The 26,113-nt window shown below is 32.0% G+C and overlaps 2 protein-coding genes across 3 annotated transcripts in view; one reads left to right on the top strand and one right to left on the bottom strand.

The window, feature by feature from the left end:
- Window positions 1–306: 306 nt before the first annotated feature.
- On the bottom strand, window positions 307–22,258 carry LOC126822021 (dentin sialophosphoprotein). 2 transcript variants are annotated; one of them, XM_050550739.2, is made up of 7 exons: window positions 21,824–22,258; window positions 16,939–17,218; window positions 12,012–12,125; window positions 11,125–11,262; window positions 7,968–9,074; window positions 4,953–5,015; window positions 307–4,425 (listed from the first exon to the last, which is right to left on the bottom strand). In XM_050550739.2, the coding sequence occupies exons 1-7, from the start codon at window positions 22,181–22,183 to the stop codon at window positions 3,881–3,883; spliced, it is 2,607 nt and encodes an 868-aa protein (XP_050406696.1). In that variant the 5' UTR covers window positions 22,184–22,258; the 3' UTR covers window positions 307–3,880. The 2 variants fall into 2 exon arrangements, with proteins under 2 accessions (XP_050406696.1, XP_050406695.1); XM_050550738.2 differs by having other exon boundaries at window positions 7,941–9,074.
- Window positions 20,650–26,113, top strand: part of LOC126822022 (protein phosphatase 1 regulatory subunit 14B) — a 50,982-nt gene continuing 45,518 nt past the window's right edge. The window contains exons 1-2 of the mRNA XM_050550740.2: window positions 20,650–20,691; window positions 22,476–22,840. Of these exons, the coding sequence (XP_050406697.1) occupies window positions 22,496–22,840 (345 nt within the window). The 5' untranslated portion in view covers window positions 20,650–20,691; window positions 22,476–22,495. The remainder of the gene's footprint in view (window positions 20,692–22,475; window positions 22,841–26,113) is intronic.

Raw genomic sequence — 26,113 nt, forward strand, 5'->3', positions numbered from 1 at the left:
TTTGAAAGGTGGGAGTGTGAGAGAGAGAGAGAGAGAGAGAAATGGGGTTTAACCTCCACACAACACAAACTAGGACATTTCAATTTTATTTCAATAATTTGCTTGCGCGTAAGGGTCTTTAGCAGTGGGAAGAAACTGGAGGACCCGGAGAAAACCCATGAGGTTGGACAGGCGACCCTACTCCTTGTCACGTACAACCGGGGAATGAAACCACGCCAGTTGATTCAATGATAGGCCTTATGATACAGCACGCACATGCTAACCATTCATCCCCCCCCCCCTCGAAAGGCGGGAAAAAACAAAATATTAACATGAAAAATAGTTTATTAACATTATTATTCATTAGTGTTGTTATCACAGACAACAGTACAGTACTAACAATCTATTTCTATATAAATAAACACACTGAAATATAATGCTTGTAGATTGAGGCGCTCGCTGGCCAAAAATACATATATCAAAAACAGTTCTCTTTAAACTGTCTGAAATTATTGTAAAGACTCCATGCAGAGGCATAATGGACTAATCTTAAAAGAAAGTACCTGGGCCCTTATTCACGAAAACTTAAACTAAGTTACAACCAAAATTTTAAGAAATACTGCAACTTCATTGGATATATGCAAATTGATTTTACTAGTCAGCCAATCGAATTGCAGTATTTCTTAAAATTTCGATTGTATCTTAATTTAAGTTTTCGTGAATAAGGGCCCAGTACTACAAATTTTGAGCTGAATTCTAAGCCATTCTTGAAAGTTGTTCAATAGAATTGTGTATTTTATCCACATTTTAGTCCATCACAGGAACTTCACAATAATTTCTTTAGCTCAGATCAGCAACATTTTATTCCAATAGTATATAGCCTAAAATATGTTCATTGCAAGTGAATGCCTTAAGGAACAGTGCCAGTTCTGTGGTTGCATGCATGAACTTGAAGAAGTATCAATCTGATTAAAATACAGATGTATATTTCGTTCCGTTTTTTTTATACTTTCGATGGCCTACACTACATGAAGATCTGACCGGATGTAGTGGAAGATTGTGTCAGAGGTCATACGAGCGACTTTTGACCCTATGACGTCAGACATTTGATTAACCAATCAGTGTTGATGTTTCTAGTGGGTTACCCATAGTTCCATGCATCACACACCAAACACTCGCTGTAACAGACCGTTTCATTGGCTAATCCCTCTCAGAATGTGGGTTATATAACAACTCTTCCAGATCCTAGTGTAGTAAGGACAAGTAAAACGAAATTTTGAACTCTAAGAAATGAAACAAAATAGGATCTGTGTTTTAATCAGATTGAAGAAGTACATAAATCTACACAAAGTTAACTTGCTAGGAAAATAAGTTTTGGAAAATATTAACCCAATATTTGTCTTTTTTTATAGAAATATCACACATAAAGAGATAATATTTCTCTCGTTTTTTCGAACTGGTCTTTATTACATAGGTACATGCAACCACACAATTACTATTTCACAATTTTCCTTATTAACTAGAAAAAAGCCAAACTGTGTCTATTACATTCACATTATGCTAACTACAAAGAGAATATGGCTTTTTATTCAATGAAAATAACTTGTTGAAAAATGGTAGAAAAGTTAAACACAACCAAAGTTATATCACAAATGCCTAATAAATATACCATAGATAGTTCTAATAAGAAATAAATATTTTCATCATTGTAATAAGAGTATAATATAAAGAATAAAAACATTAATAAACTAATTAAATACAGTGTAAACAATAATAACATAAAGTTTGATTTGAAGGAATGTGAGAACAATTGGGATTCCTTTGCCATAAACGTTTGATTTGAAGGAATATGAGAACAATTGAGAATTCCTATGTCATAAACGTTTGATTTGAAGGAATGGGAAAACAATTAAACAATAATAACATAAAGTTTGATTTGAAGGAATGTGAGAATAATTGGGATCGCTGTGCCATAAACTTTTGATTTGAAGGAATATGAGAACAATTGAGATTCCCCATGCCATAAACGGTTAATCTGAAGGAATGTGGAAACCATTGGGATGCCTTATACCATAAAAACTTGATTTGAACGAATGTGAAAATAAAATGATGCCCTATGCGACACAAGTTTGATTTGAAGGAATATGGGGTCAATTGGGATCCCCTATGCCAAAAAATCTTATCTTTATTAAGTGTTAATTAAATTTCAGTGGTTTGTTTGTTGCACTTTAAAGTAAAATATGTAATTGTAATTCAAAATAGCATATATTTCAACTTAATACAAAAATTTGATTTTTCTTCATTTAAGCAAAAGCTAAATTCATGACCCCAGGCCTGAAAGTTAAAATTATATGAACACAAATAATATAGGAATAAACAGAAAATAAAGTAAATGTAAATTTCATAATAATGGATTTATCAATAATTATAATAGAAGGGATCACAAGCCAATACACATACATTTATTTTGACAATACGCCACTTCTAATTCCTACCTTTGCCAAAAAGGCATACACAAGATTGTGCATAGGAGAGGGTTTGATCGACAAACTTTATCTCTCCTTCCATTTCCTGAATTTCATGTTGCGGTTTCCAACCCTGTCTACCCATTATAAGGAATTCTACAGTTAGTCAATACGAAAATATAGGATTTGAATTAAGTAGAATATCATGGATTATCACTGCATTGCATATATATTACAAATAAAAACATATTACATTCACAGAAATACATTAGTCAATTTAGGGCAGGTGTGTATGTAGCACCTGATCATATTCTGCAAGTTGTTAAGTGAAACGAAATGAATTCCATAGTACAAGTATTTATCAAGTTACACAATACCAGTTTCACAGAGAAATTCAATATTTGTTTTCCCTTAATTTAAGATATAAACAATCTGATTACAATTTGATTACAATTTTGCTTCTTTTATTTTTTCTAATTTTAAAACTTTATTCTGACTAGAGTTATATTTATGGCATACAATCCTATAACTTTACCACATTACTTAGCCCTCTAAACAATACATACATACAATTTGTTAGGTCAAGTAGAATAACAAAGAAAATGCTAACTTAAGTGATGTCTCATTTTAATCAAATTGTGATATCCACATTATCAATTTCGATTATGTGTTGAGTAAATTCTGATAATTGATTTTAAAATGAGAACTAGATAACAGGAATGTTAAGTCATTAAGGCAGACCATCACAGGTAGTCCTTGAAAATGAAAGTAGCATAATCATGAACACTAAACATTTAAATACACAGAACATGCTTCATAATTATATCTATGTACATTAATTATGGAAGAGCTAGTGCATTATGTTTTTAATTCTTACATCTAGATCTATAAGCTGGGATTGGATAGATGTCTACAAAATAATGTTTTTTTATATAATGTCAAATATTTATCTAGGTGCAGACTTCTGCATGTATAAAAATGTAAAAAAGATAGATGTTTAACTATTTTCTAATTATCATGTATATAATGTAATAATATGGTAGTGACCGTCGTTAAAATTTAATATAATACATCTTGCAAATTAATTTTCATTACATTACAAACTTTTTGTTTTAAGTTTCTCTTACAATCAATACAATATACATTTTCCGTAACATTTTAAAAAATACCAAATCGCAATTACTTTAAAATGTCTATCCCAGAAATCGTCTATTTCCATGAAAGAAATCGTCTATTTCTTTTATCACACCGGTGGATAAAAACAAATGAGAAAACAATTTACATACATAATTCACCTTCAGCTTTTTAGTATCTACTCAAATTGGTTTACTTTCGAAAAAACTTTACGATATATATATATGATGAGAAAAGTTTTTGTCTCAAAATTTAAATGTTTAATTTTATTTGCATTTTCAAATTTTTTGTGGTCATATTTTTTATAGGTACATTCCATTTATCAAATAATCAGCCTCATTGCTGTGTAAAACGCGACCTTTTCGCAATCGCCTTTTAATAGTTCTCATTCTACAGGCAACAAAAACCAGTAATATGAAAGTTAAGGCTAATCCAAGAGATAAAGCAATGATTGGTCCCTCTGCTTGACTAATAGGACTGGCCACAATAACCTTTTCTTTTGTCACAATCAATGACTGCTCCTGGATGGTATCTATTTCAACAGTGGTCACCTTATCATTGTGTATTTTTGTATTTTTATCTGTTTGATTATTCTCGTTATCTTTCTCATCTGTGTTCTTCTCTGTTTCTTCAGAGTTGGATGTGTCAGTGTCTGCTGAATTTGGTGTGTTTATGTCTGTTGACTTTGATTCATCATTGTCTGTTGACTTTGATTCGTTATTGTCTGTTGACTTTGATTCGTCTGTTTCCACCGAATTTGATTTATGTGTTTTGTCTGCATCTGATGTTGATTTTTCTTCTGATTGGGTGTTTGTCTTTACATGATTTTCTTTTGATGTATCTGTTTCTGGAATATTTTAAAGATATTAAGTATGGTGAATAAGTAAATAAGATAATGATTTTATTTCATATACCAATCTGATATTTTCGTTCAGTTTATTTAGTTAGTCACCCCCATAAATATCTAAAAACATGCTCAAGTTTTGTGTATTCTGGGGCTGTGACTATGGATTAAATGTACCACTGACGTATATTAAACAGCGAATCAAATGTCAGGAAAATAAAAGCCTATTACAAGATTTTCCAGCATGCTTGGATCACATGTGTTGATTGGTAGGTTGATCAGGAGTCTACCAATCACAACCTGCACATTACTGAATTATAAAGAAATGTTTTACATCAGATACTTACACACTTAGGGTATGTGAACTGAACTCAGATAATTTGCAAAGATCTGTTTCAAGTAAAATAATATATGGTTTGTTTGTATTTACTATAATACAATGGTAGGGAGGTGAATTTTGACCGGAAAGCATTATATTATAGAATATCTGCTGAGAAAGATCTGATAGTGATAGAAGAATTTGATTTTACCTTTTGGTGACGTATGTGGTTTAACTTCTGTGTTTGGTATTTTACCTGGAGTCTTTTTACCATCTAAAAGAAAAAAGAATAAATAAATAGTTAAATAGAAGTCACTTTTTAATTGTAATAAATTATATATTAAATAGGAATATGAATTGCCAATCAAAAAATGAAATAACGTTTATAAAACAATTATTGTTGTGGGATTTTATTGGGATGCTTAATCTTTTAGCACTTGGTACATGCAAATATTGACTATAATACCACAGTTCCCAGAAAAAAAATCAGACAAAAATGGTGTCTTTTTTTACATTGAGATTTGCAGCTGATATTTGAAACAGCCCTATGCCACTCCCAAGACTGTCTGAACCACTGAGTCGCAGAACTAGTTCTTCAATAGTCCACAGCTATTCATGTGACTATGTCTGTTTGAGAAGCAATATTTTGGGACATTTTCAAAAGGAGCTTCAAAACTCTATGTAAAAAAACAACATGACTTTTCTTTGGGTGGTTTCGAGGGCTTAAAGAATAGACTACAATGATCAGCACTTTAATAATAATAAAAAAATATTAGTATATTTGCATACTATCCACATAATTATCAAGTGCTCACAGTTATATAAGTAAATACTCTGTACATTCAACCCTTAACTATTACTGAGCTGACAACTTAAAATAACAAATAAAAAGTTTTTGATTGATGAGCACAGTCATAGCAATATAATTATATTATCTTAAAGAACCAATGTATGAATTGAAGTCAGAAAACTTTTAGTCATTAATTAACTTTTACCCATGTAATAAATGTTAAAAAATAATTTAACCTCCTTTAAATAAAAACCTGTTGAAATTCAATCCCTTATTAATATCTAGATAAACTGTAATAAAACCCCAATGTACTTGCCATACTAATTTGTGAAACTGAGTTTTCAAATGCTGCATTTGTGAAATGTGGAGATTCATAGAATATATTACATTGTAGATGGCTATAATATGATTTACTCAATACAAACATTGTTTTATGAAATGAAATGGGGTTTAACATTCTACTTTGAGAAACTGAGTTTTCAAATGCTGTATTTGTGAAATGTGGAGATTCGTAGAATATAGTACATTGTAGATGGCTATAATATGATTTACTCAATACAAACATTGTTTTATGAAATGAAATGAGGTTTAACATCCTACTTTTCTGCTCTGACTGATCTAATGAAGACAGGGTTTGCTTTATGAATAAATAACAACATTGCTACTTTAAGTTATGCTTATTCTAGTCACCAGGTGTTACTTGTTAACTTTTAAAAAGGCAGCTCAATACAAATTAAAGATGTCATGGTACTATGAATACTTGAAATATAACATTTACATTGAATATAAAAAAACAAAATACACATAGATGAAAAAAACAAAAAACAATCCAATAAAGACAAAACTGACATCAATCTAAAGTAAACAAAAACAAAATATAAGATTTAAATAAACATAACCACTTGACAGCTAATGTGAAATATAAATATTGAAACAGCAAAAATTAATTATACATCAATTATAAACGTGTAGAGTTTAAAAGATCGGTTGCCACGTCCACATCAGCTAAGTTGTCTTTATACTGTATAATAATTTTAGCACAATGAAAAGATTCAACGATGTAATCAAGGGCAATAACTCTTGAGTAATCATTTGAAATAGTTATTCATTGTAATAATTGAAATAAGCAACATAAATTTAAAGTAAACCTTTAACAAGTTTCTACCAAATAAGCAAGGTCCGTAACTCTTACAGTAATTAACAGATATCGTGGACAACAGACCAACAGCAATACAATACCAATGTGAACGTATACAAATAGACATTCATTGGCACTAAATAATAACAAAATATGTGAAAGTTGACCTGACATATCAACATGTCCTAATACTCTTAACGCCAGCAAGTCAAATGGGCTTGCTCTAAAATTTAACTGAACGTCACGACAATATGCATTGACATTAAAAGTAAGAATATAACACAACTGTTAGTGCTGGGAATACCTTGTATTATATTACATGTAAAACTTTTTCTAAGATTATTTAATATTTTTCAAGCACTCACATAAGTGTTTTTAATCATAATTCAGAAATAGTTTTAAATCTCTTTGTATTACAGTAAAATAAATAGATTTACAAATACAACAACAAGTCATGCAAATGGTGCAGAATTACTGACACGATATCTACATCACAATTTACATTATTGACAAAACCTATTATCAGCATTATCTATATTAAAATCTTATTCTATTGTAGATAAAGCACACCCAAGTGTAAAATAACAATTGAACATGGCTGATTCATTTTAACAACTGGGGGTTGATAGAGAATGCAATATAAAATAGCAGATCATGAAGATAAAATAATCGGCTTTAGGATATTATGTTATTGAAAATATTTGATCTAAATTACAACACATTGTGCCAGAAGGCAAATAAACATTTTCCTAATGTATATTTAACAAATTCAGGTGGTGGTAAGTGTTCTTCAGATCGTAATTTAGAAAATTAAAAAAGAAAAAAATTGGTTAAATACCATATTGACTTTGATGTTGATGGATAAAAATGGATGAGTTATCCTTCAGTTGTTTACAGACAACTATAAGACAATAACTATATAAGGATGGCAGCATGAAATCGAGTGAAGAAAGAGTGAAGCATAGATGGCCACTAATACATGTTGTAAAATAATCTTTGGACCAATGTGCTTGTGGTATGACCGCTCTTTAATATGAAAATTTATATTTGACTATTAGTCAGGAGTATTTGGGCCTTTAAGAAAAAGGACTGCAATATTGAATATTGTAATCTCATCAATTTTGATATAACATCTAAAATTCATGTCTGAATAGCAAAATTGTTTCAAAAATAAAAAATATATTTCCACCTATAGTTATCTAACTTGATCATAATACAGATATTGCTGAAGGTGAATGAAAATAATGAGTGATTAATCTAATCTATTCTACCTTTACTATTAAACATATTGAATAAACCTGGAAAATATTGACGATCTGAGCTACCACTGTCTTCTTTCTCATTCTGATATGGTTCATAGTCTGGATAATCATACACATAATTCTGAAACTGGTTATGAGCTGGTGGTGGATTTTGGTAACCTTGACGAGAAGGATATGGTTGAGGTTGATAGGGTTTGGGCCTATTGTTGGAATACATTCTGTTATATGGAGTTCTGTCCCTTTGTCGATCATTCAGATCGGAGCCAGTTAGATCTGGTGAATAATGTGGCCGATATTGAGGTTGGTTGTATGACCCATACCCTTGATAAATCTGATTATCAGGATATTTTCTTCCTCGAATGTCTGGCTGTTGAGCTTGGAGATCGACATCTTGAGAATTGCTAGCTAAAGGGTCTGTCCTCATGTGGGCATCATGTACTGGTCTAGAATTCTGTGTCGGGATTGGTTTAGGCTGGTTCACTATCTTGACATCCGTCTTTCTTATGACATTGACATCATTATCATTCGGCTGTTTCTGATTGGCTACATAGTAACTTGGTCCTTTTTTACCTTGAAATGAGAATTTACTATCAGGAACGTAGGTCTCCAGTGGCACCTCTTCATGATAATGATAAGCTGTTTCTTTTCTTGGAGAAACACTTTCTGGTGGTTTGATAACTTGATTTACAGAATTTTGATGATGATCCTGTTTTGGTAAAATAACTTCTTCATCTGTCGAACTATCTGGCCAAACCACTATTGGCTCGGGTCTGAAAGTTGTAGTAGGCACAATTATCTCTGGGCTTCCATTTTCCAACTGGTTGTCATTCGATACTTGGTCTCCATTATCATGTCTCACGTGTGAATCTTCTTCAGAATTAACATCAGGACTCAGATCTTTAATATTTTGAATATCTGAATCCAGCTTCTTAGACTGAATTTCTTGGTTCTCAACATCCATGGATGCCTTTTGTTGATGGAATTCTCTATTTATGGCTGCTGTATCTGCAGAAGGAACAACTGGCAACGAGTTAATATTTTCCTCTGGAGTTGCTGTGCCTAAAACTGTTGTTCGTAATTTGGAATCAAAATTAGAACCAAATCCACTAAATTTACTATGCCAAGGAAATTTGGGAAGAGGAGCTAAAGAATGTAAAAAGAAAATTTAAAAGACTACATTGGAATGTGGGTTTATGATCTAAATAATTAACAACAAATTTACATGTCTAAAATAAAATATTTGTTTCTGTGGCTTGTGTATCTCTCTATAGATAAAAGAAAACAAATAAAATCTTCACAAAAGCCCATTCTTCTTTTCTCATAAATAAAAAAACAATATTTGTTTTGTTTTTAATTTGTAAAACAAAAAAAGGTTCAAGGAATTATGATTTAACAAACTAGTCCTAAGAAACAAAATTATTTGCAGAACTAATCAGAATTACAAACATACTGTTTTGACTAAAGAAACATAATAAAATAAATAAACTTTGTTCCCATGCGTTTAAATTCTAATATAACAAGACTCTTTACTAACTACACTTTCATAATTAATTTGAATGTTAAAACAAGCCAACAGTGAGACTGATGTCTCCCACCGAAATCCCAAAACAAATAGATGACACATACTAATTGCACATTTATCTTTTTGAAAAGTATCAAGAAATCAAACTGATTATCTTTTCTTAGTCTTAGCAGAAAATGTTCACGATCAAACTCAGTTATTATCCTTTTGAAGTACTTGGTTGTGAAACAATACATTAAGTTTCATCACTCTCCATCAGTTAGTTAGAATCAAAGTTATCTTTTCCAAAGAATCAAGAAAAGAAATTGCTTAGCTTTGCTTAGCTGTAGCTGAAAATGTTAATCATTGAACTCAGTCAAGACATTCACCTAATGAACATCTACACCAAGTTTAAACATTCTACCTGAATTAAAAGCAGGGTTGTTATGTTCCAACATCTTGACCAATCAAACTGCTGATTACTAGTTAGTCTAAGCAGAAAATTCTCATCATTGAACTTAGTCAAGGTATTGGTATAGATCTATACTCTTAGTTTCATTACTCTCCCCCAATTAGAACCAAGGTTATCAAGTTCCAAAGTCTCAACCAATCAAATTGCTTAGCCTTAGTGGAAAATGTGCATGATCAAACACTATCTTGAAAGCCATTCACATACACCAAATTTGAACATTCTACCTCAATTATTATTATTGTTCGATTTATATAGCGCTTCATTACACGTGAAGTGTTTCTAAGCGCATAATTATAAGGAGAGTTGTTGTATTCCAAAGTCTCAACCAATCAGATTGAATTATCTACTTGGCCTAAGCAGAAAATGCTCACCATCGAACTTAGTCAAGATATTGATGCAATGAAACTATACACAAAATTTCACCACTCTCACTCAATTAGGATCAAATTTATCTAGCTCTAAAGTCTCGACAAATCAAACTGCTTATCGCTCTGCTTACCCTGAGCAGAAAATGCTCATTATCGAACTTAGTCCAAGAATTGATATCATGAAACTATGCACCAAGTAACCAAATTTCACTAAACGTTATCGTGTCCCAAAGAATCAACCAATCAAATTGCTTATCTCTGCTTATCCTTGCAGAAAATGCTTATCTTCCGACTCCATCAAGGCATCGACCTTATAAACACCTACACCAAGTTTGTACATTCCAGCTCAATTAGGAGAGTTATTGTGTGTCAAAATGTGTGATGGACAGACAGACAAACGAACCCATTTTGATAGTCCCCTGATTTCATCGAACGGTGGGGGTCAATAAGCATAACATATTTATTAAAAAGACGACAAAAACAAGATTAAATTTAAAAAAGATTTTTTCATTGGAGCTTAGTTATCTTATTTAAAATGTCATGCCCTCTTTATATTATATATAGATCTTAGACAACAACAGTAGAGTAGGGCAGCTGTAATTAATTGTTTCAAAATATTTTAAGACCCTAAAATATTTTGTGCCAAAAATTTAATTGTAAATATTGCACTTCTATTCATGTCATTTAAAGAATTTAAAGAATTAATATTGCATTCGTACTTCAGAGAAACAAACTTGCATTGTTTACTCCAATGTTTTACATGATGACCTTTTAGACAGGTATAAAGTTTGGCCACTGACCATATCCAAAATAGAAATCAAGCCTCCGTATGTTGAAGTAATGTTTACGCACCTTCTGTTTGACAGTTGACCTCATCTGACCCATCATTGCAGTCCTTGGTGCCATCACAAACTAAAGATAAACGAACGCAGTCAGGTCCGTCAAGACCAACAACCTGGCACTCAAATCGGGAATGTCCACAAACCTCACCTTAAGAAAAACAAAATGGAGACCAAATATTGACTATCAATGTTTGGTATTTGTCGAACAACTAGTAGACAGATTCAACAAGCGTGTCAACATTACCAGAATTTTTACTATTCATTAACATTCTCCAACATGTTTAAGTCTTTTTTTATCTAGTACTTATCTATTAACTTAAAACAGTCAATTTCTGGTCTTTAAGGCATCTTTTAAACATTCTGAATAGCAAGTATATAAATGAATTGTTTCATAAATCAAGTACCGGTAGAAGGTGTCTTTGACAATCCAGATGGTTCAGAAAAAATCAATGCTAAATGAAATAGTTTATCAAATTTCCATGGGACGACAATGAAACTTGATCAAATGTCAGAATAATCACAGAAAACATGACTGTGCATTAGGGCAGAATTTATCTCTGTTATTAATCAGATGAAAACTGTGTCAAAGTCATGTTCAACAAATGCTTTATCTAACAGTGCAGTTTTTTGTATTGTAAATTATCGATGAAAGAAGCAGACCTGGAAATAAGGCCCCGCTCACAGACACAAATTCAGGTTGTGTCAGTAATAATTTCTCCAGTGCCAGTTTGGTACTGATTGAGAGATTTTTTTTCTCTCTTTTTTTTCAATGACATTTTTAAAGCATTTCCAGCACAAAATTCAAAGTGGCAGGTACTAGTTTATTATTGCCTGATATTTTGTCATAACATCCAAGCTTGAAAAGAATGATATAAGTATAAGATAAAATCTACTTACGACACGTGCCCCTTTTATTATAATAGTTACTTCTACAGGAACATGTTTCAGATATACATAAAGCATGGGAATCTTCACAACCAATTTCACTTCTACATTTATCACCAAGAGGTACTGCAATATATAAAAATGTAAGAACAAATATATCACACATAACTGTAAAAAGAGAGTTTTATAAGCTTTATTATCAAGCCATATGTGAAACTGGTGACAATGAGTGGTCTATTATGTTGATATTTGGCTTTTGTTTCGCTAAAGATAATTATAGGATGCTTGTAGGGTATTTTTTTCACTGATGATGATTATATTACCAGCAATTTTGCTTAATCGCTAATTTAATTTTAATTTATACGTGGACAGAAAGCATAATATACCTGTGCAAATTTACAGTTTGAGATGCTGTGTTTATAATTCCAAAGGGTAGGATGTAGAGCAGGAATATTTGGGGGCCAAGCGAAGACCCATATGGTACACCAATATCAAGAGATTTTTCTTCAGAACATGATTTGTTAATCTGAACAGTTTGTGTTCTGTCAGTTAAATAAGATCAGGTGATCTCAACACAACTTTGTAATATATGGATGGGTATAGTCAATGCTATCAAATGCTGCATGAATGTTTAGTCTAGTAACACAACAAAAACAAGATTTTTTTTTAACTTTGGGCATGTACCTGACGAGTACATATCCATAGTGCTCTTCTTGGCACTAACATCATAAGATCAGGGTAAAATCAACTATTTTAATTCTTTCAGTAAATAATTCTAGAATATATTGGTGCCGTTCACCAGATAATTCAAAACTTAAGCCTAACTAACTAGAGACTTAAAAAATTACTTTGAATTTTAATGTCTAACAATTTTTTCTCACACAAAACGTGATCTAACACACAATGTTCGTAAATCTGTAAAATTTAAGAGAGTAAAAAGACTCCTTTAATTAGCCACATTTGGCACAAACTATTTCATTTTTACAACTTTACTCATCCCTGTTTGGCAAAAATCATGTTCGTCTTACAGCTTTAAGCCGCAAGAAAATTGTTGTGGAAATCTTCAAAAGTTAACCACAGGTTGAGATAATCCCTAATAAGGCAAACAAAGCAAGCAGTAATACATGTTTATTATGAGTTATTTGTAAACAAATCTGTGACATGTTTTTTGGGTTTTTTTTTTCATTCATCTTAACTACATAACTTTTATCCTAAACTTTCTATATCAACAGAAGAAAAATATTGATTTTTGAAACAGTATATTCACAAATTTCAGGAAGAAATAATTAAAGGACACAAAATGTCATTGTAAAATATCAAGAGGGACCAATTTTTTAAAAATGTCCACTTTTGATAATTAACATTTTTTGCAGAAAATCATCCAAAAGACCACAGACACACTGCCTCCTTTGTTGTAGGTTTGTTGTCAATTTCATTCAAACCTGTAGCATTAAACACCAGTGCAGTGGGCATTTACTGCTGAACCCAGAACCATTTCACTTGATCTGATAGTACTTTTATGTTTATACTTTATAGACGAGTTGGGTGGCCGAATGGTTAAAGCGTGCACGTTCCATCATCATTGAGTCAAGTGACATGGTTTTGATTCCCCCCTTGTACGTGACAAAGAGTAGGGTCACTTGTCCAACCTCTTGAGTTCTCTCTGGGTCCTCCGGTTTCCTCCCAATGCTAAAGACCCCTACGTGCCAGTGATTGACTGAAATAAAATTGAACCATATGTTAGTCCCAAAATGACCTAGTTTGTGTGATGTGTCTTGTCCGTGGGTTTGTCTTCTGTGTTGCTGTTTGTTTATGTGTGGTGCACTAGTTGCAGTTCTCCTGAACTCAATATTACATGCAGTTTGTGTTTGTCTTTTGGGTATATGACAGAATCCATGTTGTTTCTAGGTTAAGAGGAGGAAAACAATGATTCAAACCTCAAGTCAGTTAGCTAAAGAAACAACAAATACTGGTGTCTTTGTAGTGTAGGAAAAAACAATAGATCCTCTAATACTAATAAATAAACAAAACATGAAAATACATCTAATCCTTAAACAAAATCTCCTTACAACAAATTATCTACCTTTACTATATAAAACCCTTGATTGGTACTCTAAAATAAACATTCCAAAATTTTACCACAAAAATCAATATTGCACCAGGAAGAGAGCAAGTTTAACAATCACTCAGTGATGTCAAACTAGGTCACTTTGGGAATAATATACAATATATCTTTATTTCAATAATTAGCTTGACTACAGGTGTGTGTAAAATACGAGAAACCCCATAAAGTTAAGTAAATGACTCTTCTACGTTTCAAATATAGGCTGGGATTGAATCCGTAGCAACCCATGCATTCAGACCACTTGTGCGACACCACTTACCCCACCCCTTTTTTCCGAGAAATGAAAAAGTACTAAAAGTTTATCACCCATTTTACCTGTGATTACCAATTTATTACTGTTATTTTCAGACAAGTTACAAAGTCATATGATGACTGACTGGTATATGTGTATAAAAGACTATCAAAATATGGACTATAAATCTAAATGAAAAGAACATGAGGAATAACAAATTCCAACAATACACAATCTAAATTGAAAAGTTTCTCAATGAATGTATCAATAGTTCGAAGTATTTTGTAGCAATAACACATCTGAACAATGGTTATTGTTTTCAATTTCATGTGTGTTGCATATAGATAACAGCAGGTGAAGAATAGATAAATATTGCTCCTACTATTTTTCACCTTTGATCAATGTTTGGAATGGTTGTGAAAGATAATAATTTACCTGTGGTGATAAGAAAAGGGTGGATATATATACATGTTCAATTTGATTTACACCAGTAACAATAGAAATACCTGCGGTCTGCTTGTTTAAATATTTATTACATTGTGAATGCTTAAAAAACCTCATGTATATCATATATGTGGAATATACGAGAACCCTGAAGTATATATATATAATATGACTTTATGAATTATTATAGGTGATATCAGTTACATTACTTATCTTTTATTTACTTAAGTTATGTATATAAATGAACACGCATCTAACCTTTCAGTATATGATAACCTTCTATGAGCTATATACCTCTTAGGATCAATGTGGGTCAGTCTTTTAGCTAATGAAAAAAAAATCCTTGAGAAGTGGTGAACCATATAGAAAAGATACCATTTCATTTTAAAACTTATTTAATGAAAAGGACAGACATAAATGTATGGATGGAAGTGTGGTTTTAATCTTTGTATTGATGCTGTAAATAATACGCAGTTTGGTTGTTTATCAATTCGTGCTATTTATCAACTTGGATATGGAAGTATGACATACTAGTGATATAAAGTGTATTATGTTTAAAAAAAATTTGTATTGATGCAGTAAAAAATACGCAATTGAGTTATTCATCATTTCGTGCTATTTACAAATTTGGATATCATATCATAAACTGGAATACGATGCTTATGAGTTTTGTTGAAACCCGGAAACTTTATAACTTCTACTAAGAAACCAGACACTATTTTATGGGCATGTACAAAATATATGAGTCTTTAGTCAAGTATATTTTATAAAAAATTAGTTCATGTTCTAGGGCTGGGTTCGTCAACATATCTATATCATATATCTACCTGGTGACTAGAGAGGTATCAACTCCAACATTATAACGGATAGTGTAAATATCAGTTTAAGCCATAAAACAGGTGAGACATTATTCAACATTTTTTTCTCTTTGGAATACAATATCAACATTATTTTTAATTAAAGTGGCATTAAGGCAGATTAGATAAAGAGCTGACAGTTCTTGCTATAATAGTTGAAAATATAACACTGTAGCCTCGATGTCATTGTTACGATAATATAGAAAGTCTCAATTATCCATTTTTACGGTTAATCATCGCAGATCGAATTCGAATCTGTTTCAAATTGGATCCCATTCGAATCTGTTTCAAATCGGATCCCATCAGATGGTCCTCTACAAGTAGGCAGCTTCCACTCTACACAAACTAGGTCATTTACTCATTTAGGGACTAATAATATACGGTTAAATTTTATTTCAATAATTCGCTTGCGTGTAGGGGTCTTTAGCAGTGGTAGGAAACCGGAGGATCCGGAGAAAACTCACGAAGTTGGACACGTGACCCTACTCCTTATCACGTACAATCGGAGAATTGCAACCAAGCCAGTTGACTCAATGACAGATTTTTTGATACAACACGCAAACCATTCGGTCATCCAACACCCTGATTCATTTAAGAGATAAAGACTAAACTTGATATAGTATTTGTGATTTGAATTTTCATCTTGTTTAATACAGATTTTTCAAATGAGAGGTTATCTGGCTTACATGTGATTTTATTACACCATAATCATCAATTAACAGTTTAAAGTTATCTCAAGTCCTTCAGTTAATCTTCTTAATAGGTAATTGGAGACAATCTTTCATCACGATGTAGATATAGTGAAGATCAATGATAGCAATGATGCCATGATTTTTTTCATCAATCCAAATAAATTATTATCTTACTGGGGTAGTAATTTTTATACAAATTTTTTTTTTAGTTAAACTCTACATTAAGTGTTTTATATCCATATACCATTCATGTATTTGTGAGAGAGAGAGAGAGAGGTCCACTCGACACAAACTAGGTCATTTCAGGACTAACATATGGTTCAATTTTATTTCCATAATTTGCTTGCGCGTAGGGGTCTCTAGCAGTGGGAGGAAACCGGAGGAAACGGAGAAAACCCACAGGCGACCCTACTCCTTGTCACGTACAACCAGGGATTCGAAACCATGCCAGTTGACTCAATAACAGATTTTATGATACAGCGAGCACGTGCTAACCATTTAGCCACCCAACCCCCCTCATGTATTTGTAATAAATGACACGCACAAATGAATACCATATTGATCCTTCACGCTTTTGGAATATACCTACCAGAATGGGGTAGTTCAGGTTTTTGTGTGGTAGTTGTTGTTGTTGTTGTAGATGTTGTAGTAGTAGTAGGGGAGGGAGTAGGGGGTATTTTTACTTCAGGTTTTTTACCATCTGATAAATCTTGTAGGTCATCCTCATGGTTATTTCTACCCTGTGAAACTTTAATTTTGACGGAATGGCTGACACTTGTAGAAATATAATCATCATGACTTGCAAATTCACAGAGATTTTTACCAGTTGTCTTCTCTTTACAGGCAAATAAATAACAGTTTCTATCATCCTGAAATAATAATCAAATACAAGCGTATTAATTTAAATTAATAGTTTTCCTGGTAGAAGTCCTTCCTAACAAATCAAGATTAGCTTTGAGTGCTTTACCCAATTACATTTGTACCTACAACAATGAACACCTAGACATCAGCATTTGCGACATTCCTCTTCAAATTGAAACTGCCAAGTCCGCGACGTCACTTTCGTCTGTTTGCTGGAGAGCTTTGTATTCAAGAAAAACAGTGGTAGGACATTTAGAAGTAGACAACAAATATAAAACACTATTGCATAATATTGAATTCTTTATATACATATTCATTAAAGGGGCATTATGTAAGATTGGGATAAAGAGCTGGCTGTTCTTGCTATAATAATTCAAAAATAGATAATGCAAAATGAGTATATTAAAAATTTTAATCAAATTACTTTATTTTGAACAAAGTTATCAATGGTTATATTTTTGACAAGATATGTGCATTTATCGTAACCACTGTAGGCCTACTGGGCAGTCAAGTCTTTTAGCCCTGTTTCTCCATTTTTAAATTAAACCATTAAATGGCCAAACCGTTTTAATCTACATGTACTTAAAATCGGGACCATCCGATGGCATCGAGAGTTGATTACGTCATTTACAGTGTTGTCATGTTAGTAAATGTCTAATTAATCATTTATATAACATTTTAAGTCAAAAAAAAGACCTGCAATAGGCAAATTTAGCTGTTGCATTATAATGCCTGTTTAATATTAAATAACATTGTATACATTCTTTACATTAGTAAATTACTACTTGTTTTCATTGTCTTTAACTCCTATACACATCTAGAAGTGCAAAAAGACATAGGTTATACCAAGGTACAAATGTATATTCTTAGCGCCATGGTATCAGGGCAATTCCACGGTAACGGAATTACATTTAGAGCTATTTGGTACTGTAAAACAACTAACAGATTATTACCCTTAGCTACTTTGTTGTCAAATCTGTACTAGAGTGAGAGCTACATGTAACAGGCATATTTTCTCTAAAAAATAGCCACTGACTTGCTGCATGAACGTATAAAGTGTCTGTGTAGGTGAACCCCATGGTAACGGAATTACAAGTCAAAAACCCCTTATTTAGATGGTTGTGGTTATTTAAGAAACTCTGTGATTTATACAGACAGATCTACATTTCTTAAAAATAGGATATAAAGTAATGTTCTGTGGAATATTTCAGCTCATCCATTTTGCAACCTGTCCGATAATTTTGTGTCAAGTGATTATTGAGTCTCAGCAATGTTGCAACACTGTTGCAAACATGCAAACTTTATATGAATAAAGATATTAATATGATATATCAATGTAATATACATTGAAACCACACCTTGCTTAGAAATGTGTAACCACGAGGATAACTTTAAATTTGGTACAGTTATTAGTCACTTTTTGTATTTTGTGTTCAGAAAAATGCTTTGTAGTTTGTTTTACTGAAAAGAGTTAGCATAAATGGGTCTAATGTTGTATAATTATTAAATAATATGTTGCTTTTAACTTTATCCTCTACATAATTTGTAATTTTGTCATTAGAACAATAGAAATGATGGTATTCTAATATGCATAATTCCGTTACCGCTCAGATTTGTAAATCCGTTACCGCTTTTCCAAGAAAACCACTTCATGTAGGTGTCTGACCCTTACCTTTCTTATATCTGTGCAATTAGTAATTAGAAAATTTGGAAACACCAACTTATAAAATTTGGTAATCAAGAAATGATTGAAACTTTTAGATAGGAATTGTAACGGAATTACGGTGTAAATTGGGGGTATATTTTAAACTGTTGTATGAAGAATTGATCTAAAGAATATGATATAAATGGATGTTTATGATGAAATAGATGTACTTCTTTGTAAAAAAAAACAAATATTAAATATTTTCTATGTAAACAAAAACTGATGCAGACTTCAGTGTTTAAATTGCAAAAAATTGTAGTAAAAAGTAAGAAAAATAAGTTTTGACTTAGACATAATTTTTTTTTGACCAAAGAATTTGCGTGTAATTAACTCTACCAGATTCATTGATTGACATCATTTCTGAACTTTAATATAACAAAATTGGTTCATATACATCAATTTTCTTATTTGGCATTTTTTATTTTCTGCCGCGGAATTGCCCATCAAATAGTATACTGTGGTACATGCTTGCTGCCATGGTACACAATACATACCCGTATGTATATTGTGGAATATACATTCCTTCAAAAAAGTTTATATAGCCAACAATAAAAATCTACTGGAAAAGATTTTTGTTTATTTTTTCAATTTTTGGTATAACTAATCATTTTCCTAATCAAATATAGAAGCGTACTAAAGTAAACAGAATGCCAAGATATCCCAATTCAAAGCCTTGGTATATATGTAGACACTGTATGTAAAGTACACGTGCTTTGTCTTGAAAGGTCTTAAAATACAGGGTTCCATAATGTTAGTGTACATTTATATTCCAAGGACTAAATCTGCCAACTGTATTTCTTTCTTTAGGTCTGAAATGTTATCTTAGTTATTAATTAGACATACATTAATTAACTTATCCAGACCATAATCAACTCTTGATGTCATCGCTAGCATGCGATATTTACTGGATTAGGATCCGATTTGCTGCTCAACTTGTACCGACTTTAGTCATGATGATCGAGGCTAGGCCGAAAATTCAATCGCCAAATTCTCAGTTCAGAGTGGATCAATTTGTCTGAAATTTTCAGCAAATAAAATAATTTATCATATCAAACAATTTGACACTTGAACAATTTTGTGAAGTAAACCAAACCACATTGAAGTCTAATATTGTCACGTCTTCAGTATTGCAACACATATTTCTAAATTTTTATTTTATGACTGGTATGACTATTTGAGCATGACATGACATTAAAAATTCTAGTGTGTATTTAATGCTGTAACTGAAACCAAATCATTAATGACGTACATGTAGATGAAATGGGATGAAGCAGGAAGATCCTGTATTAATCACAATCACCCTGACCATGATCATAATCAGTTTTATCTATTTATAGCATTTGAATTTAATTTACAGCAGGGCCTACTAAAATCCAATAGGAAATAGGGATAGGGATAAAATACTGTTATGTTAATTATTATTTTGAAATCAGTGAGGCATGAGACACCATATAGTGTAAACAAAAAGAGAATACTTTAATTGAGACAATTAGCCCTAGGACACAAATGGAGGTTTGTTTAGTTGTTGTCCAATGATGTGCATGGACTTGATCAAGATTTGAATCAAAAAGTGGTCACTTTGTTTAAAAATATAGCTCTAGGCTAAAATTAAAGTAGCACTTGGCCACTTGAAGGTATTTATTAACAAACTGTTTGTTCAAGTGAATGGTCAAGACGATTTTTTAAAAAGAGTTGAAAAGTGTGAAATTGCATTTTGTAGGTAGATTTAGAACACAGTGTTTGATTGATTAACAGTTCGTTTCAGCAGCATACCAGGTACAGTATGATTTTCATTTTTCATTGAAATATGGCAGCAAATACAGAATCTGTCTACTTATTTTTTTCATGACATACATTACGGTACGTGATCTCTAACCTGGATATTCACTACATGTGAAATACTGGTAAAATTAGTAATGGAAATATTTTTTAAGTCACTCAACTGATGAACGGTACTTTAGCATTACCTTTTAAAATTCACACCACATTGCATACCATCCTTTAAATATTTAGGCTAAATGTACAAAGAGTAGAGTTTATATTTTAAATATCATCCATGTGTATTGACCAACAGTGATATACGCATGTATGAAAATCCATCTGATCTGATGAATAAGTTTACCATTCATTCGAGAATTCATCTTTTAATTGGCAGCAAAAGTAAACAGCAATAATTTTACATTTCATATGGCATACTATGATTTGAAAACATTTACATGTACACATGTATAGTATAGTCAATTAACATCTGATGCCTATTATTCCTTAATCAATGAATAGTACAGTACGGTCCACAATAATAGAAGCCATATTTGCTGGTATGAATGGTCTTTCCGTGATATCCATTTTTAAATCAAAATATTCTCGTCATGTTTACAGTATCTTCAATCAACAGCGTATTTAAAGTTTGATAGGCATGTTGGCTCACTCAGTAAGTCTCTGGCTCACGAACATAAGGTACCTGGTTCGATCCCGGAATTGTATCTTGGGATTGTTCAGTGTGATTTTGCCTTGGCCTTAGCAGTAGTAGTGCAGAAGGGAGGGCATGTCAAGGAACTGCATCTACATGTAGTCGTTTGGATGTGACAAAAAAAAAAGGTACATGTGAGCAAACAGGAAAAAGAATTTGGACCTGGACGAGGAATGACTGAAAACCCTGGCCACACAAAATTTACCTCCCTAGTCCATGGTGTGGCTTACAAAATACAATATACCTGATTACATGTATGTATGACTGAGCAGAAACGTAGGACTTTAAAACCCATTTCATTTCAATGTGAATACCGACTTCTAATTTCTTTTATCGAATTTTTTCCAAGTATTCTATGTTACATAATTATATAAGCATGTCATAATGGCATTGCTCTATTTATGATGCCTCGGAACACTCAACTCAGCTGCCACTCACCTTATTTTCATACACAGCAAGTTCACAGCCGTTTAATAAACAGCACCTTTCAACGCATTCATAATTGCTTTTTAGTCCATCTACTGAATCTAAAAATTGAGCGCCAGCCTTTGTAGATGCTTTTGTTTTTATAATTGTTTTCGTAAAGTTTTTGTATTTACAACCCTCCGAAGAATCTTGATTATCATTCGGTGTTTTGCTGTCATAATCTGGTTCTGAAGCCAAATCGCTGTCACCTAATCGCTTCACAATTTCGTACAAGGTCTTGGGATCGTCCAAAAGATGTACCAAATCATTGATTGATTCTTTGCATAGTACTATAGGTGAAATCACCAAAATGAGAACCAATAAAAACTTCATTTTTACATAAATTGCATGACGAGTCGGTAGAATATATTGCCGCACAAGATCAAAACATCATGGCTTCTCATTCGGCGCATGCGTACAAAACTTGTTTTAGTTTGCGTAGTCATACAAAGATGCAATGTGGTACAAAGTAGTTCATGTTATAAACAATGTATACAAATGTAAATAAAAACTGTTATCATTAATTAAGCGTTGTCAATCTATACCATTACCATTTTAATGTATAAAATAATATTTTAATCGGTGATTAAACCATATTTAATAAGCGGAACAATTTTTCTTACAGCTAAAGCATACAAATACAATATGAGCCGTAAATTGTTTAGAAAGAGTGTTGGCTTTTACGAAGTAGAACCTATGGCGACTTCCTACTCTAGTCCAGCCGCTAATGAACAAAGTTACGCTTCAAACAATATAGAAAGTAGTTTTCAACAAAGATCACCGCAAATGTCGGATCACACAGCTGTTAGAAGTTCTCCTGGGAGTAATTCAAAGATTGTTAATTTTCATGAGAAGAGAGAAGAAGACAAAGTGAAGAAACAAAAATACCTCACGGCAAAATATGGACAACATCAAATGATGCTTATTAGAAAAAGGCTAGCAGTTGAAGATTGGATATATGAGGAATTAAGAAAATTATATAATTGTCAGGTTAGTATTGTTTTACTATGAATATTAGCACAACATCTTTTAATTATGAAAATGACTCACTTTGGAATTACTCTCAGAAAATATTCCTGACAATTCTTGAAACTGGGACAGCTCAGTAGTGGCCTAGTCTGTTACTGTTAGGGGAGTTTATGTAATATAAGCTGCTGGCTGCCTCAACATGTCATGCAATATTATTATACACATTAAAATTAGAAACGATTTGATAAATAAAAAAAAAATTCAATTCTGTGATTGTATCTGAAAACCGATATCAACAATATATTTGCCGTTCACTATTTTTCAAATCATTAGTTAAAGAATACAAATGACAAATATATTTTTTTTTAACAATAACACTTTAAATTAAAATGACATGTTTCAAAGATTTCAAATTTCTCAAGTACCAATGTTCATACAGTCCAAAAAATGGACAGAAGGTGGATTAAAAATAAACAAAACAAATGACAGTGACATGGTGATTCATTTGACCAATATCTTTTGAACATAAACACCATGGGATTGTTAGGGTGAGGATACATTGTACCCAGAGTGACTAATTGTTTCAGTTAATTGGACCTTTTGAATTTCCCAAACAAACAGTAATTAATATTTCTTTTGGTGTATTCAGCCAACCATGACATGCATCTGTGCAGAGAGCAATTAGCTGTTAATTGGTTAAGTGACTATGAATAATCCCATTAGCATAACTGTTTCTCACCATTAGATGCGTTGATTTATATTTCCTTGAAGATAAAAATGGAAATTGTATTGTCAGACAGTTCCATATTTTGGGGTTCTTGAAAATAACATTTTTGTACTCTTAGACAAAGCAGGGTAAAGGTACAATATATCACAGGTAAAACAAACAATACATGGAGATGACTGAGACCAAGAGAAGATAGAAAGGGAACATTTTGTAAAGGGAACATATTTGGGGGCTCTTGTCAATTTACCAAGTGTATTGAAGTGTTTGTATGTATATTCCATATAGATAATACCTTATGAAAATTATATCAGTCAAGTGTATGTATTGATGATATAATACAACTTTATGGACTTACTTATAGGTTTTTAGTGCATGCAACATTTCAAGACTCTTACAGGTATCTTTGTCAATCCATGTATAGGGTTCTTTTCAATGCCATGTTTAATATTTCCAACAAAACTGTGGGTTATAATGCAGATACCACATTTGATTCTGGTGTAGATGTTGTGTATTTCATGTGGATTCCTTCAGATACTTGATATACCACAGTTGATTATTGACTGTTTGTCCCCAAAATACATGAATTCTTCCTGGATGGTAGTTGGTTTATTAGTCACTGGGTCAGTGGGCTGGGGTATAATTTTTGTGTATTCCATGCTGACTCCCATGAGATTGTTAGCATAATTATCATATTTTATTATTATCAGGAGGACATTGGTTGGGGTATATTTTTGTGTTTTCCCTCATTAGATTAATTGTCTGCAGGTTTTTGGGATGGGGCATATTTTTGTGTATTGCATGTTTACTAGACTGTAAATATCAGAGTTTATTATTGTTAGTAGGTCATTGGGGGTAAAGTACAGTTTTTGTGTATTTCATGCAGATATTCCTTAAATCAGCAATATGGAAGATTAGATAAAGAGCTGACAGTTCTTGCTATAATAGTTAACAAATAGATAATGTAAAGGGGATATGCTGAAAATTAAATTACTTCACTTTTAGCTGAGAAATCCTTATTTAATAATACTGTAGCCTCGATTGTCATACTTACAGTTTTACAATAATAAACAATGTCTCGATTATCCATTATTACGGTTAATCATCAACAGCCATTGAACCACAGATGGATTCAAATCTGTAGAAAATCAGACCCATCAGATGGCATGAAGAGTTGATTATCTTCGTGTGATAAGAAAGACCTGCAATAGGCAGATTTAGCTCTTGCATAATGTCTGTTTAATAACCCTTTTAGGAGTGGGGGGTTGCATTCATATGAAGGTACCACAATCTAATGATAATGTTTATTGTGTTGGATCCATTGAAAAATAAAATCAGATTCAGAGCAGGTATTCACAAAACTTTTGTTGAGGACAATTTGTTTTATGTCCTAGGGGATATTTGAAATTGACATTTTAAAATATTGTCTGAAGATCTTGAAAGTAGTTGCTTTCTCTGTGGTTGGTGTTGCTTTTGTGTTCATTTTTTAAAAAAAAAACCTAGTCATGTGGGCTAAACGATGTGACATTCATACACCAGTGGACATATTTTCAACATTCAGCAACAGATGTTCAACAAGAATACACAATAGAACAATAGACGAGATAATTAATGTTAAAATATTCAGTCTGGTACAATTAATTATTTGTTAAACATACATTACAGGGCTGTACAATGTCTTTGAACTCTTTTTAAAATGCTGGTCAATGATTTAACCTTTTATTTGGGTCACTGGTACAGTAACTTTCTAAAATGGTGTTTTTTGAAATAGTATATGTCGGTATCTATTTTAGCATAGCAAATTATTTAATTATATATTTTAATGGTATCAAATGTGTAGAATTGAACACTCCCCTGATCATTGCCTAAATTGTTTACTTATTTTTGTTTTCGGTATGCTGTGTTTTGTCTCAATGGCTTATTCAGTTGAATTTACATATTATTCTTGCTGTCTTGATTTTAGTTTGATATGTAATCATTTTTATCACAAATTTATAATAATATTTACATGTACATTTACTGTATATAGTGCTAGTACTCCTCACACAAGGGGGCGTGTGCAATTTTAATTAATCCTGATAAGATTTCTCAAAAAGATAGGGTTTAAGTCTTGATTTGAAACATGAAAGTGTTTGAGATGATTAAATAACTTTTAGGAGATTGCTGCCGTGAGAACGATCTGTATCTGAATGATTTTAAATTTCATCTTGAAGTCATTGATTACTAACGCTATAATTATTATAAATATATATTCATCTACTTTTATAACAAATTATGTACATGTACAATGATAGAATCTTCCAATTATTTTGGGAAACATTTGATACTAAGTAATGAAAGCCTTTCTATTTTAGGAATCATCTGGGATGCTATTGTCATATTTTTTATCTTCTACTATGATAATGTATCTATACATTAATTAAAAGCTCTTTTCCCATTTAAAGCTCTTTGAAATTCTTCTATTACCAACTATATACATATAGGAATTATTCTATAAATAAATATTTGTCTGTTTCTGTGTGTGCTATATTGGTAGTCAAGGAGTTCTATTCAATAATTTACCAATGTTA

The sequence above is a fragment of the Patella vulgata genome, chromosome 5 (assembly GCF_932274485.2).
Source record: "Patella vulgata chromosome 5, xgPatVulg1.2, whole genome shotgun sequence".
In the NCBI taxonomy this organism is placed as follows: Eukaryota; Metazoa; Mollusca; class Gastropoda; family Patellidae; genus Patella; species Patella vulgata.